The sequence below is a fragment of the Mytilus trossulus genome, chromosome 1 (genome assembly GCF_036588685.1).
Source record: "Mytilus trossulus isolate FHL-02 chromosome 1, PNRI_Mtr1.1.1.hap1, whole genome shotgun sequence".
Taxonomy (NCBI): domain Eukaryota; kingdom Metazoa; phylum Mollusca; class Bivalvia; order Mytilida; family Mytilidae; genus Mytilus; species Mytilus trossulus.
Window position 1 is genome coordinate 78,590,725 of NC_086373.1, and position 15,395 is coordinate 78,606,119.

A 15,395-nucleotide genomic window follows, 5' to 3' on the forward strand; every position below is an offset into this window, starting at 1 on the left:
TCGAGATTAATTTTCTCTCTAAAGCCGGTAAATAGCAAATAGCGATAAACAGATTATCATTGGTAATCTCAAAGATAATCTCTAAATATCATACATATTGATACAGTACAAAATCATAATTAAATAGATGAACTATATAAACTCTAAAGAGCAGAAAATTTATTTATATGATTATGTAATATCTTTTGTAAAAGCTACGAACCAGTGATGCAGGTACATACAAATAATTCCATATTCAAAATAAAACATAAATATTATTGTATGTATGCCAGCAAAAACATGGAGCCAAGGTAATGGTTATTATAATTATTCACAAATACTTCTATATGCCATTTAAATATCAATAAAATTATCTGGCAGGACTAACAGAAACATGCTGTGAATAAATAAGTGATAATATGATATACTTTCAACGAAGTAAAATTAATAAAAAAAAAAAAGATTTGCAAACCTGTCTAGTGAGTAGTGTGTAGCAGCTTCATTTATTATTCAAGATTTTGATATAAAATTTTAGCATTTCCTTTTAACTTTTCATGGTAAATGATCAGTATTGTTATCGTTCATGTACTTGTATATACTAATTTATTTTAGATATGTTGACTTCAAATAATAAATTATCTTTTTCTCAACTATATTCAACAGTATAAGTTCAGAAATGTGAAGTCATAATTAACATGTCATGCTTTTCAGCTGAACAAACAAATATGTGTCTTTGTCAACCAGTGGCAAGTATTACATTTATATCCAGAACGATAGTTATATGAACATTATTTCGTACAAGACCAGAAGGCTCCGTCTATTCAATCAAACATTAAGTATTTTCCGAGGTAACAGACTAAAGGTTGACATATTAACCCATCTACCATATGTATATAATATATATAGTTCAATTTGCACTAACTACTGTAGTAGAGAGGCTAATTTAAAAGTACATACTTCGACAATTGACAGGAAGTGTCTATGCAATAGTGTTTATGCAATAATTCAAGCTTTAAATCGTCATAGGTCTCTATAAGTTGGAAATGGTTTAATAGAAATAACCAAAGATTTGACATCAGCGCAAACATCTTTAACTTGATAATGAATCAATATAATACGACAACTTCTGATTTAGTGTCGATTGTTATATATACAAAGCGAACAAAACATAACATACAATAACCATAACAAATTTCAAGGAAACTAATAAATAACGATATTATAAGAGACAGCAACAAAAAGAATTCATAAATACTATTTACTGTCGTATATTTTCAACAAAATTTTGTTATCAATATTTGTGTACCTTTGTGTATGGTCCTGGATGCCAAACACAGTTTCCTCTCAAATATAAATTTGCTTGAAATCCACTTTGAGCTGGTGATAGATGTATGAATTCAAAATAAAAACAAGGAGAAGAAGTGTCGGACAGACAATAAAACAACTATCCACGTATAGCACGGTCAGTAACAAAACGCCCCGACATGAAAAATCTAAAACAATTTCAAAGTAAAATAATAGCTAATCTCAACAAACCGCGCTTTCTCAACAACACAATTTAAGGAAATCAAGAACGACAGGACTGAACCATCAATATGCAATAAGTTACAGGTTCCAAGTAACTATACCGAATTTGGAACTACCAGTGTCGGGTACAAACGGAATGTGGCGAGGATAAACATGCCTTTGAACGTTCATGCACCCCTCACCTTAACCTTTGTAACAGTAGTTAGATAAATCAACAAACGAATAAAAAAACAAATGTATACCTGAAGATACCCTGGTCTTGATGTACTAATATATAGGGATCTCCACTGAAACCGTGAGCTGTACCAGTGAACTTAAATCTGTTAACAGCATGTACAATATTACTGTTGAAAAAAAAATAATTGTAAACATCCGATGGTACGAAGTTCGAAAATAATAACATACAAACAATCGACACAAAGCACCTGCGATAGAAAAAAAAACTCGCATTTACTGATATCATGTTAAACAGAAGATGTGCAAATGAGACAACCGCAAGGACTTCGCCATCGAGCTCATACTACACAGTATGCTATACGAGTACCCGAAATGACAATGCAAAACATTAATTTAACCATGTCCGTCCGTCTGTCAGTCTTGATTATGATACATTGCTTGCTTATCTATCTGCTCCTACATTTTCGAAGGTACAACTTTAATATGTTGTAGGATTTTCATACACATTATGAAGGTGTGCATTGCCTCAGGATTTTTATACTCCTTGTGTAAATTTCTGCAGTTAAAATTCTGCGACACAACAAGAGCAACAAACTCTCCTTAATATAGAAAGATATTTATTACACATTTATATGTGTGCATTGTCAAGGGTTTCACAGTCTCATATTAGTTTTTGATATATGTTTTTGCTATATTTTTCAAAAAGCTCATCAGATCATGTTTTTAAAATAGGCTGGTAACGTTTACAGGCAAAAGGTAACACCGACTAAAGCAATGCTAATGCTGCCATTAATGAGGGATCCAGGATTTTTCAAAAAGGGGACGTTAAATTCCATAAAACGAATCGAGGAACAAATAAGAATAGGAGTTTTATGCTAAAAAAATGTTTAAAACGTAAAACACATGATATCATTATTTGTAAGACGATCAAAGGAGGCAGTAATGAACGCAGCTACGCCCACTCCCTCCTGGATTTGCCACTAGTTTTAATTAATATCTTTAATCGTGCATACATTAAAAAAATGCCCCGTGCCAAACTAGTTAATTTGTGTTGAATTTATAAATAGAGAAGATCATAAACTTGACATAGTCATTATAAAGCTGCTTGATTTCTTGATTGACAACATATTTGTTACATTTTTATGACGTGTTTTTTCAACAATCAATCTGCTTTCCCACGAGAACCAACTGTGCCACTCTCTTGCCGACTTGCTCCTTTATTCGAAATGAGGTTGACTTCATACAGAAAATTCTTAGGAAGAAAGAAACGAAGTTAGCAGTATCCTTTTACTTAACTTACCGATATAAAGATGATGTTCTCTCACTAAATATTTCAAAATTTGGTAGACTTTATCAGTGAATTTCTTATCTATCTCATCGAACTTGAGATAACAGATACAACAGATACAGTTGCGTGTGCCTCATATCTTGACTTACATCTATAAATTGACAAAGAGATGATTTAAGCTTCTCAATTGTGGACTTTCTATTTCTATGTAGCAACATTGATTACATGCAGGGTATACATCTCCCAGTTAATATGACATTCCAGGACTTGTACGTATTTCTTATCATGATTTCTTTCATAGAGGGTTGCCGCTCTGAAGCCGGGAAGCTATTGAACCAAGAGTTCGATGTGATAAAGTTGAAATCATTCCTTCGTAGTTTTACGGACGCCACGTGCACACGAAGTTGGTCCGAGAGATCGGTATGGAATAGTTGTTTTACCAATGTCCGACGATCTAGCGGGATTTGTTCCTGAATGTCTACGCTACACTTATCGGCCCTCATTTCCAGAATGACCAACCGAATTAGACTTATTATCTAGTTTATATTAACATGAGCATCATAGTTTTTGGTGATGATGTGATATATATATATAAATGTACTATAATGAATTTGTCTGTAGGTCTTTTTTTATTTTGTAACCATTGCGTTGTCAGTTTATCTTAGTTTGAATGTCCCCCTAGTTCATTTCCCGTTATCTTTTGGGCACACGTGTTTGTAATGAAGCTTAGGGAGCCATCATTTTTGAATTTCAGGGGGGTTGGGTCTGGATGAAATTTGAGAAAAAAGCAGAACAGGAATTTGAGTTTTAAAAAATAGCAGGATGAGCAACATAACAAAAAGAAAAGGCAGAATGACATAAATATAAAGCCAAGAAAACAAATAAAAAATGCAGTACCGAAAAAAGTGAAAAAACATGAGACCTATTTTTTTCCATTTTAGTCCCCCCCCCCCCCCCCCCTATCTATATAAATAGTTGCTATTACTATTGATAAATGTAAATAAACATTTTTTCTAAATGTTGATTTGTATTGATGTAAATGATGCAATAACAGATCAAAGCAACATGACATGATGCAGTGACAGTTTTTATTATTTACTAGTATTAATTTTAGTATTTTATAGAAAGTCCCTGCATGATGCAAGAATTTCATCATACAGAACTTTCGGAAGCTCTTTGGTTTTATCATTACTTGTTATAAAAAGAGTGCTCCGAATGCTGAACAACCGGTTTAGCATTAGCTGTTTTGACTCTTTACGATCACCTATTGGAAAAAGAAAACCGTCGAAGAACCAGTCTTTTTATGTCTTAGCATTTCTGAACAAGTGATTGGTCGCTGAAGTCACACCTTCCACATTGTTTATCCGAGGTCAAGGTCTTTTATAAAGAAATGTCGATCATTGGGAAATTTAACTTTCAAGAACTGAATAATTTGAACTTATGTGTGAAGAGATTGGCTAAACATTGCTGTAAACGACAATTTAACAAACAGATTTCTAGTTCCGTAAGTCATTTATTATACTTTAGTTCAATTCTGTTTCATAAATTTAAAATTAGTAAGATAATTTTTGAAAACTAAATCAGCTGATTGTCCCAACTTGACCTTTCATAAACATTCGCCAGTTTAAGTGTTAAATAAACGAATCAAAATAGGAAGAGAGAAGAAAAATGTGTTAAAGTAATTATGGATGATGTATGGTCCTGATAAGGTGTCCAATATTCTATACAATAATACAAAAACAGCGTGGCTATACACGTTTTGAACACATAATTTTATGCAAGGGGAAGTAATAATATATAATTATAGTTTTCACCCAAATTTGGTTGTCCAAGACATAACTAATGTGTGGGAAGATGAACAAATTGCAGATAAATGTATTCTGTTTGTGATTTGATTGAGCAAGGCAAAATGTATTCTGTTTGTGATTTGATTGAGCAAGGCAAAATAAATCTAGCTTCTCTGCACTAGGCATGATGATAACAGGGGAGAAATACTATAGACTAACTAATAATATATTCCCTTTTGTATTTATTTAATCATAGACCATCATAATGATTCCCATATATTTTTATTATTTAGGTACATGTTTGTTTCTATTTGGTACAGATGTACTATGTATATACATGAATGCTTTGGCATGTCATATAACACCATCCCTTTGTGCCTCCTACAGTCAGGTCACCTTATTTTGTACCAAATGTATCAACCCCTCTGCACCAGACACAAGGATGACTTGCCAGGTTTATTCATCTGCTAAATTCATAATATTTTAACTAAATTGTCTATCTACAGTCTACATACATATATATTTACCATGTGCGTCTATCTCCCACCTGACAATGCAGCACTGTCCCTTGGTGGTATTTGCATTTAAGTAACAAATGTACATATCACCTAATTTGCCAATTTATTAAAAAAAAACACTTTTTTCATGTTGGGGTGTGCCTTTGAAGGAGTTGTCAATAACACTTGCATATGAATATAGATATGTATATTTTTTTTATATCAATTTAATAACGGGCCCATGAAAAGCAAGTAATTATAAATTACAATGATTTCGATAATTGACACAATAATGTTGATATACATGTATGTTAATAGTGAAGTTCATACATGTACATGTTAAATCGGCTTTTCTCTTCTATTTATGTATAATTGATTTAATATTGTTTATTGTTGATGTTTAAATAATTATATGCTTTATGAGCCCTTAAGGAGTTCAAACATCTTCTTTTTCTACATGTACTTCTGTTAATATTGGCCATGGTCTGAGATTATAGATAATAATAAATGTAACCTACATATCAATCACAAGTAAAATAAAGACGAACAGTTTGATAAATTCTCATGTTGTAAAAATCAGACTAGAACTTAATTAAAAAAACCAATGAAAATCACACCCTAGGGTTGTACTGAAATTTCCATCGCCCTGAGTCAGAATCTTGGTCAGAATGAGCTTCAGCACTGTAGCCATTTGTCTTAACCACAAGTCCTTGAACCCACACTAACCATACATAACTTAATGATACAAGATTTCTGTTGTTAAGCTTAACAAAAAGTAAAAACACAAAAATACTGAACTCAGAGGAAAATTCAAAAAGGAAAATCAAAAATCAAAAGGCAAAATCAAAAGTCCAAACACATCAAACGAATGGATAACAACTGTCATATTCCTGACTTGGTACAGGCATTTTCTAATGTAGAAAATGGTGGATTGAAGAGCCCACCCTTCAAACTTGAAAATGTTTCCACAAACTTCTATCATGTCTATAACCTGCTGTGATTAAATGGTTGTCTGTTCTTGGTAGTATTAAGAGGAAAATAAGGTGAGAAGATACAGTTTTAGAAGAAAAAATTACTTAAAAAACTAAGAAAGTTTAAAGTCTTATTGATTCAAGTTTTATTCATGCTCCCATTAGTGCAGTGTTAACTTAGTAAAACCAGAATGTAATTGCATTAGGCTTAAATCTGAAAAATAAATCATTTCACCAAATTGTTATAATTATTACTTCTAGTATTTATATGTAATTTTATTTTTCCTATAAATGCTCACAAATTAAAGTTTTTATAGATAAGTCATTATATATTGCTAAGTATACCAGTTTTGAAAATCTTGCAATTGTCTGAAAAATTCTTTGAATTTACAAAAAAAAAAAACCAGTTTGAACCTTCTTTACCTTAAAATTTTCTGTTTTATTTTCTTATTTTGCAATCATCTCATTTCAATCTACTAACATTTCAAAATCATTAAAATTACTATAATATATATAATGGGAAACTATATCAAACCCCATTACATGAAAAGTAAGATAGTTGTTATTTAAAATATCTGTACCTGAAAATACTGTGGTGGCCCAGGTTTGAGTGATCCATAGGTTTAACAAGAAAAATACTGATATATTCGTTATTGATTGAGGCCAAATGTTCTTATTGTTTTTAAAACTGCCTTGAAAAAAAATTCTTGTATATTTTAAATTCAGTGTTGATTTTTAGGTAAACAGAATAAGAACCATCAAAAGTAAATTTAAACCTACATTTTGTAAATCATGCGTGTAATTATCAATTTAAAAATGTTTTATCAGATGAAATAAACCAGAAATGCACTACATAAGGGAAAAGGAAAGTTTTTAGTATAATTTTTGTGTATTTTTGTTGGGAAAATGCTAAAATGTTTTTCAATTGTTTCTATGTAGAAAACCTATACATTATTACTCATATTCCTGTGGACAAGCGATATATTTTCTGTGATAAAAGTAACATTCATTTTATATTGAAAATCTGAACAATGATTTATTTAAAAAGTGAATTACAAGTATAAGTTACCTTGAATGCGACCTTGGATTGAGTCAATGTAGTCACCTTGAGAAGTAATATATCATACAAGTTAGTTGTACTGTATGATTATTTTAATCTTAATGATTTTTTTTATGTACATGTACAAATATATTAGTATTTGATCATGTTTATTTATGTTTTAGACACGACATGGTAAGTTTGGTTTCCTTTTTGACATTGATGGTGTCATTGTAAGAGGAAAACGTCTTCTTCCATCAGCTAGAGCTGCATTTGAACTGCTGATAGATCGACATGGACATTTTCAAGTTCCCACACTTTTTGTTACAAATGCTGGCAATAGTTTACGACAACAAAAAGCTGAACAGTTATCAGAATGGTTAAAGATAAAGGTATAAATTTGTTGTCAAATATATAAATCTATGAACTTGTTTTAAGGGTAAAAAGTTTTTTCCACAAGGATTTTAATTTACAAACTGCATTTTTTTTGCTTTTAATTTTACTGTTACAATTACTACCTGACCAAATAGCAGAAAATAGCCAAAGGCCACCAAAAAGTTGACTCTTTATTTTTTTTTTGTCTGAACAGCTTTTGTTTTCCAAATTTGTCTTTTAAGGCCACACTTTAAAATATTTTGATTAACCCAAAACCATCACAAAGGTAGAGACAGTGGTTAGACAGGCAGGGATTTTCTCACTTTTTTCTCCGCAAAGAGAAACTTAGGTGTCAGAGGTTTTTTAGTCTTTACCCCAATTTGATTAAAAAAAGATTTTTTTCACATCTGGACAATAAAAGATATTAAGTAGACAGATATTTTCTGGATAGGTAGGGTAAGGGCAAACACATATATTCTCTTTTGTGGCCTGATATAAATGAAAAATACAAGAATCTGCTGTGGATTCACTTGATTTTGGTATTAGAATATATTCAACCAGTAAAGTTATTCTAATATACAATGAATTGAATAAATATGTACAAACTGAAATTAAGCTGATGACTAAAATCCATTTCAATGAATTCAGTTGGTCAGAATTAAATAATTTTTCAGAATTAAAAAAACTACAGAGTGATACTGATATCATAAATAAAGAGAAAGAATCTCTTTTTCTAATAATTTGATAATAAAAAGTCTTATTCTAAATTGATTTGGTCAAGGATGTATAACTAACATACGTCCTTGATTTGGTATAACATCTTAATCAACAATTCAATCAAAGAGATGTTAATAAAATTTAAATTTTCCATCCATATTATTATGATATATAAAAGAACATATCTATAAGTAATTGATGATGCTTATTTCAGGTTGATGCAGACCAGGTTGTGATGTCACACAGTCCTCTGAAAATGTTTCGACAGTTCCATGACAAAAAAGTATTAGTCACAGGACAAGGGCCAGTTGTAGATATTGCTAAAGGCCTAGGATTTAACAATGTGATTACAGTAGATGAGATACGACATATTTTTACCAATCTTGATATGGTGGATCATAAACGTCGAAAATCTGCTGTAAGTTACCACAATACAAAAGACATTAAACCACAAAATTTACATATGCACTAGTGTATTTAAGTGTAAACCACATTTTACAATTCATCACATATATAATGTATATGGATATCCTAATATGTTCTAGACTAGTATAATACAAGACTACCAAATATCTGCCACTCACAACAAATTCATTGAAGTATAGAATCAGGTCTAACTAAAGACTTCAGCTAACAAAAGTTCCTGACTTGGAACAAAAACTTTTATTAATGAGAAATGCCAAATCTTTATACCCATCTCCACAACAGCTGTCAAAAAACAGGAAAACAAGGATTTTGATAAATTGTTTGCCTCTAAATAAGTATGAGTTTTACTTAATTTGTATTATAAGGTAATTTCATGATTGTCTGTTTGTTTTTTTCCAGCCATGTGGATTTCAAGATTACTTTCCAAGAATTGAGGGTAGGTTTTAAAGAAGTTTTCTATCTTAGATGAAGCCATAAATAAGATGCCTACAAACATTTAAGACAGCCTTTATCAGTGGTGTTTGAAAACCAATATGTTTAATATCCATATTTGAAATATAATAAATTTTCACTGAAAAGGGATGTTTTATAGTTTCTTATCAGAACATCATTAACAAGAGCCGTGGTGTTGTGGTTAGTGCATCGGACTACTAACACAAAGGTTCCTGGCTCGATTCCCATTCTGCGATGAATTTTTCATGGACTGAATTTTGGGCTCTCCCTTGACACATTTGCTAGTATGGTCTTTAGGAAATGATGATAAATTTTGGAAATGGGACGATAAATGGCTGACCCGTGTTAATAGAGAGCCACATCTCTTGCACGTTAAAGACACCCTTGTAGATTTCGAAAAAGAGCAGGCTAATGCTGCTACAAGGCAGCACTCGCACCTGCAAAGTGGAAAGGGATTAATATAAGTTGCAAAACTTGTTTCCCAATCCACTATAAATAAATATGTTTAAACAATAAATGTTCCAAGAAAGAATTTTAAAGAAGGACATCAATAAAACCATTGGTCACCATATGGTGTCATTATTACTTTTAATAAACCATAAACTGAGGAAAATAGAAAATTATTATATGTAAAATATTCTGTTTCATAATATTATTTCATTTTTATTCCAGCTGTGATATTATTTGGAGAACCAGTCAGATGGGAGACACATTTACAACTGGTCGTTGACATTTTATTGGCCAATGGAAAACCCCATGAAGCCCCCAGTGAAATCCCTTATCCACATCTTCCAGTTCTAGCCTGTAATATGGATCTATTATGGATGGCAGAAGCATCCATGCCTAGGTAACTTCACATTTCTTTGATTTTAAGCTTTGGTTATAATTCATTCATTGTGAATGATACATGTAGGACAAATGTGAGACTACTTTAATCACCAGCCAGTCAACACTGAGGTTGTGATTTCTAAAAAAGTGGTGTTAAAATCAAATCAACCAATGTGAGATTCCCATGTAAATAAATAAATATTCATCTGTTACAGGTGATATATATCAAGGTAAGATGTCCTTGCTTTCATCTTGTATCATGTGATATATGCTGCAATGCTTTAATCTTATATCATGTGACATAGGCATATTACCATGTACAAATGTACATGTCATGTGTGCATGCAAAAGATATATTTCTTCTGCATTATGGAAGCATATTGTTTTGTATGGTTTTTTAATCTACTTTTATGGGTAAATGAAGATCTTTGATACTATAACTTACTCTTAGAAAATTTTTGTCTGTGTCTAGTTGTTATGGTTTTCATTTTTGTGGTAAAAGATAGAATTTGTTGTTTATTTTAGTGCAATTTATCTTCTGTCTTGGATATTTTCATAAAAAGACATTTTAAAGGTTATCAAGGAATACCAAAGAGTTAAAATGTAGCTATGATATAACATAATATAATCTTTTAAAATACAAATGCAATGAATGTATTAGTTTATTGTGAAACGTTGTACTTTAAATTGATAAAGTTCATTTCTTAAGACATATAAGAGGAAAGTCAGAGTATCTGTTGGGTTTATCAGAATCTAACATTAAAAATTATTTTTTAGAAATCGTTTTATAAACATTCATTATTATTATTGTTTTTTCAGATTTGGACATGGATGTTTTCTTGTATGTTTAGAACAACTCTACCAAGTAAGTATGGCAAATACAGGAGCTATAAATAGAATTTAATATTTCATTTTCTACATCTAGGCTTCGTTTTTCTTCCACCGACGATCACATATGCAGTTATTATACCTGAGTTAAATTTCCCAATTAAATTGTGTATTTGGAGTACCCTGATAGTTTATTTGACAGGCTATATATATGAACCCATCTACCCTGTGAACAAAAAGATGAAAATGATTATTAATATTAAAATCAGGACACTCCAGAATAATATGTTAGATTTTATGTGACTTATTTTTTTACTCATGTTAATCAAATAAATCCATTTTGTATTAAGGCTAGCATAACTGTGAGAACCATTTCCAGAATTGAAGAACAAGTATTTCCTAAGGGATTATATATGTATTTTCACATTATATAATTCTTGCCTAAAAAATCCATGATCAGTTTTTTTGTTGGGAATCAGGAGAACACACAATATTGGTTTTTATTCAATAAAACACCAAAGCTATAGGACATTTGTAACATTGTGAGGAGATAAAACATTTTTATTGAAGTCATTCTAAAGATTTGTCTTAAAAGATGCAAGTTTGAAATGATTTTCATTTTTGAACTATGACTTTTATATTTAAACATCAGATCTTGCACCTTTTCCTCAATTATGTTCTTCTCTTCTTTCAGAAACTTTCAGGCAGAGAACTAAAATACACAGCATTGATAGGTAAACCAAGTGAAATTACATACCACCATGCAGACCATCTACTTTATCAGCAAGCCAAACAACTAGGATGGGAAAATGTAGATAATATATATTGTATAGGGTATGTAATACTGAAATTGACAAATTACCATCTCTCAGTATTTGGCTCTACTATTTCGCATCTTTAAAAGTATATGGTTTTTAATACTGTAGATATGGAGTTGTCATCTTTTAGTCTTTTTACTTTTTGTCCGGCTTGCAACATATGCCATGCAGCAGTTGATGTGACAGTGTAAACTATTTACATAAAGCTATATACATGTATAAGAAAATATATTTTGTTCTGGAAACTTAACTTGTATAAACATGTTTGTGTTTTTTTCTGTTATGCTGATATATTTTTTTATCACATTAGACTCCCATATGTGTTTTAGGAAATTAATATTTGGTAAATTGTTTTATTTCAAGTATAAATAATTAGATGTGGTATGAGTGCCAATGAGACAACTCTCCATCCAATGCATTGTATAAAAAGTGAACAATTATAGGTCAAAGTATGTCCTTCGACATGGAGCCTTTGCTCTCACAGAACAGTAAGAAAGGGCCCAAAAATGACTAGTGTAAAACAATTCAAACAGGAAAACCAACAGTCTAATCTAAATAAAATATGAGAAACTAGATATATGGTGCCATAGATTTATATTTCTCAGACAGGGTTTATCTTAACTTAACCTCATTTTTGTTGAGTAGGAAATATTGATTTTGTAGATCCAGGATTTTGAACTAACATGGAGGGGTCCCCTAGGCAATGTTAAAGATGGGATTTGTCAAAATACTGGCCAAGTTATTAACCATATATGTATCTCTATAAGGATTTGCTCTCCCCCTAATCCCACCTCTGTTCACATCCGTTGCTCATTAACTTCCTATAACTAAACATTGAATTGTTATACATTTGTCCACACATGTCTAGACTGAGTTCTTGTGTAGTTTTAAAGGATCAACTCCTCTTTTAGATATGTGTAACTATAGTCTACAGTCTTCTTTTTTATTCTTTAGTAAATAAATTTGACAAAGATAGAGGTTTGTCTGAATTTTTCAAATTACAATTCTTAGGTAGAAAATAAATTCTCAACTCAAGGTCCTTGTTGATTTTCTATGTGTTAGTTTATTTGTTTATAAGCTTTAATTTTACATTGTAGAGATAATCCAGAAACAGATATATATGGTGCCAATTTATATAACAGATATTTACAAAATCGTGCCTACCAAATGAGAAACATAAAGAAAAAGAGAGTTTTAGCAGGAAATTCCTCAACTCTTGATGTGGACTCAGATGATGATGAACTTATTAGTTCGGTTGTTAATACTATAGAGGACGAGGAGTTAGAGAGTAATTACGCTATGAACTGTCACTCAATATTAGTATGCACAGGAGTATATTGTTCGTCTCGGGACTATGTGACTTATGACAACAAGAAACCGTCCAACCATAATCATAGAGACTTTGTTTTAGACCCTCATCTAAAACAACCTAATTATGTTGTGCAAAATGTACACGAAGCAGTTCAATTAGTCTTTCAAAAAGAACAATGATATTAAAGATTTTAGTGGATTTGTTTTTAAGGATAAGAATCTTGTTAATGTATACACTTCCTTTTATTGTTTTTATTGTCATTATTATTTATTATTTTTTAAATGGTCATCTTTAGATTGTTGTTATTATTATTTCTTTGAGAAATTTGTTATCATTATTCCAAAGATGTGAGTAATTGCATAGATTACCCTCATGACTCTATCATACATTTCATTGAAAAACAAAACATGATTGCAATAATAGTGTTAGTTCAATTGTGCTATTCTGACTGAAAAGATTTTACAACTATTTATGCATAATTCTGATATTTTTAAGATTGTTTCAAAGAACCCTTTTAAAAATGATATTGTTCCTAGAATTCAGAGAGATAATTATTCCAGAATGATGCAATTATACTGGAAGTTTCAGCACTGTAACATTGTATAAAATAATTACAATATATAGGAAAGTCCATCATTGTATTCTGTCAAAATTACTGAATTTGTAGATATTATTTTTGGCTTCTTTTGGAGTTTATATATTGTATTGCATATTCACTATTGGTTTTACAAGATTTGAATATTGAATTCTGCAGCTGACAAATTTACAAATTGCAATATAAGCATCTAAACTGACTATACAGTAAATGTTTTGCTCATTCTTGAAGACTGTACAGTGACCAACAGTTGCTTAAATCAGCTTCATTTGGACTTATGGTGATTTGCCTCGTTGCTAATCATACTACATCCCTATGTTTTATAATGAATTGCCAATTATAAATTTGGAAATATTTTGAAAAAAAATTCAGTGCATTCACAATTAAAAATTACTGGTATTAGGAAAACAATCTATTGTTAACATATATATAAAATTCCAGTATTTTGGTTTTAAAAGTATTAAACTACTACAATTAGAGTTGAACAATTTATTATAGCTTCTGAAAAAGATTACCTAGTCAAAAGAACAAGGACAGAAAATTCCTGAAACTTAAGACTGATATTATTTCTTTTTCCAGTTTGCTTATTTAAAAGTATTGCAGCCGTAGGGCTTGTGTGTCATGATTAAACAAATAAAATAGATTAAGAACTACTGTATATTGAATATTGTATGCGAGTTTGTTACCTCTAACATTTTTAAAATATTGCAATATATTTATCTTATGTCTAGGTAGATTTATAGTTTCAATTCTGTTTCATTTGAGTGCTTTTCCTTTTAACCGAACTGTCTTAATGATCTTGTGGTAGCCAGCTTGCTAGCCTTGATTGTAGGAGTATCTCTTGCTTGATCAAAACAAAGACTTGACAATTGGTGTTTGCTGCTTCTCCACTAAGCATGCAGAATTTAGGAGTAAGAACACACACTGATTAACTAGGAGTTACCGGTAATTGGAAATTGTTCTTGTAACCATGTAGGGAAAACTCATCTGGACACATCTCTGAAACTTTAAAATGGATGTGCATTTCTAGATTTGGTTTCCCCAGTGACAATGTGATATTGTGCTCACAAAGTTTATTTCATTTTGAACCTCAATGGAGTGTATACATTTAAGAGGCAGTAAACCAAAACAACACATGACCTAAATACATCTAGTGGCCACATTGTCTTCAAAAAGAGAAAGGTGACAATAAAATTTATGGTCTAAAAATTCTCTGATTGCTTAATATTCAGATTATTGTAACTTAGGTTTTAACTAGTGCCACTAGATGAGTATTGCAATAATAAGAACTTGCATTCAAATATATGATCTATATATCTGTTTGTAGCTTTTCCTAAAATTACAATAATAGAGACTATCAACGATCCTAAAGCAACACCCCATTCTCCAAATTACAAAAAAACCCAACAGGAGATAACATATGAAATCCAATATGAAAATTCCTGAATAAAAAAATCATGCAGAAATTAACACAATTGACATTAAATGTACCCACAAAGATAGTTTACCTTTACATCCATTTATAATACATTTATTAACAAAATATTTTTGGTACAAAATGAAAAGTTTGCCATGTGAGTTTTGTTACAGAAAGGTTGACATAGGGATAGCGATCCTCCGTTATTATGAGTGATAGGATAACTACATTTGGTATGTACAGATGTGTGTTTCTTGCAAGGTCACTCAGCATGTCTGTCAGACAATTTTCACTTCATCTTGACCTCATTTCATGGATCTGTGAACAATGTTAAGTTTTCGTGGTTAAGTCCATATCTCGG

The 15,395-nt window shown here is 31.0% G+C and overlaps 1 protein-coding gene across 1 annotated transcript; it reads left to right on the top strand.

Annotated features, from left to right (window-relative positions):
* Positions 1-4,177: 4,177 nt before the first annotated feature.
* LOC134686194 (haloacid dehalogenase-like hydrolase domain-containing 5) lies at positions 4,178-14,275 on the top strand. The gene is made up of 8 exons (XM_063545872.1): positions 4,178-4,475; positions 7,451-7,657; positions 8,572-8,775; positions 9,183-9,219; positions 9,909-10,083; positions 10,884-10,929; positions 11,587-11,726; positions 12,808-14,275. Exons 1-8 carry the CDS (start codon positions 4,362-4,364, stop codon positions 13,199-13,201), a joined length of 1,317 nt encoding a protein of 438 aa, XP_063401942.1. The 5' UTR covers positions 4,178-4,361; the 3' UTR covers positions 13,202-14,275.
* Positions 14,276-15,395: the final 1,120 nt, after the last annotated feature.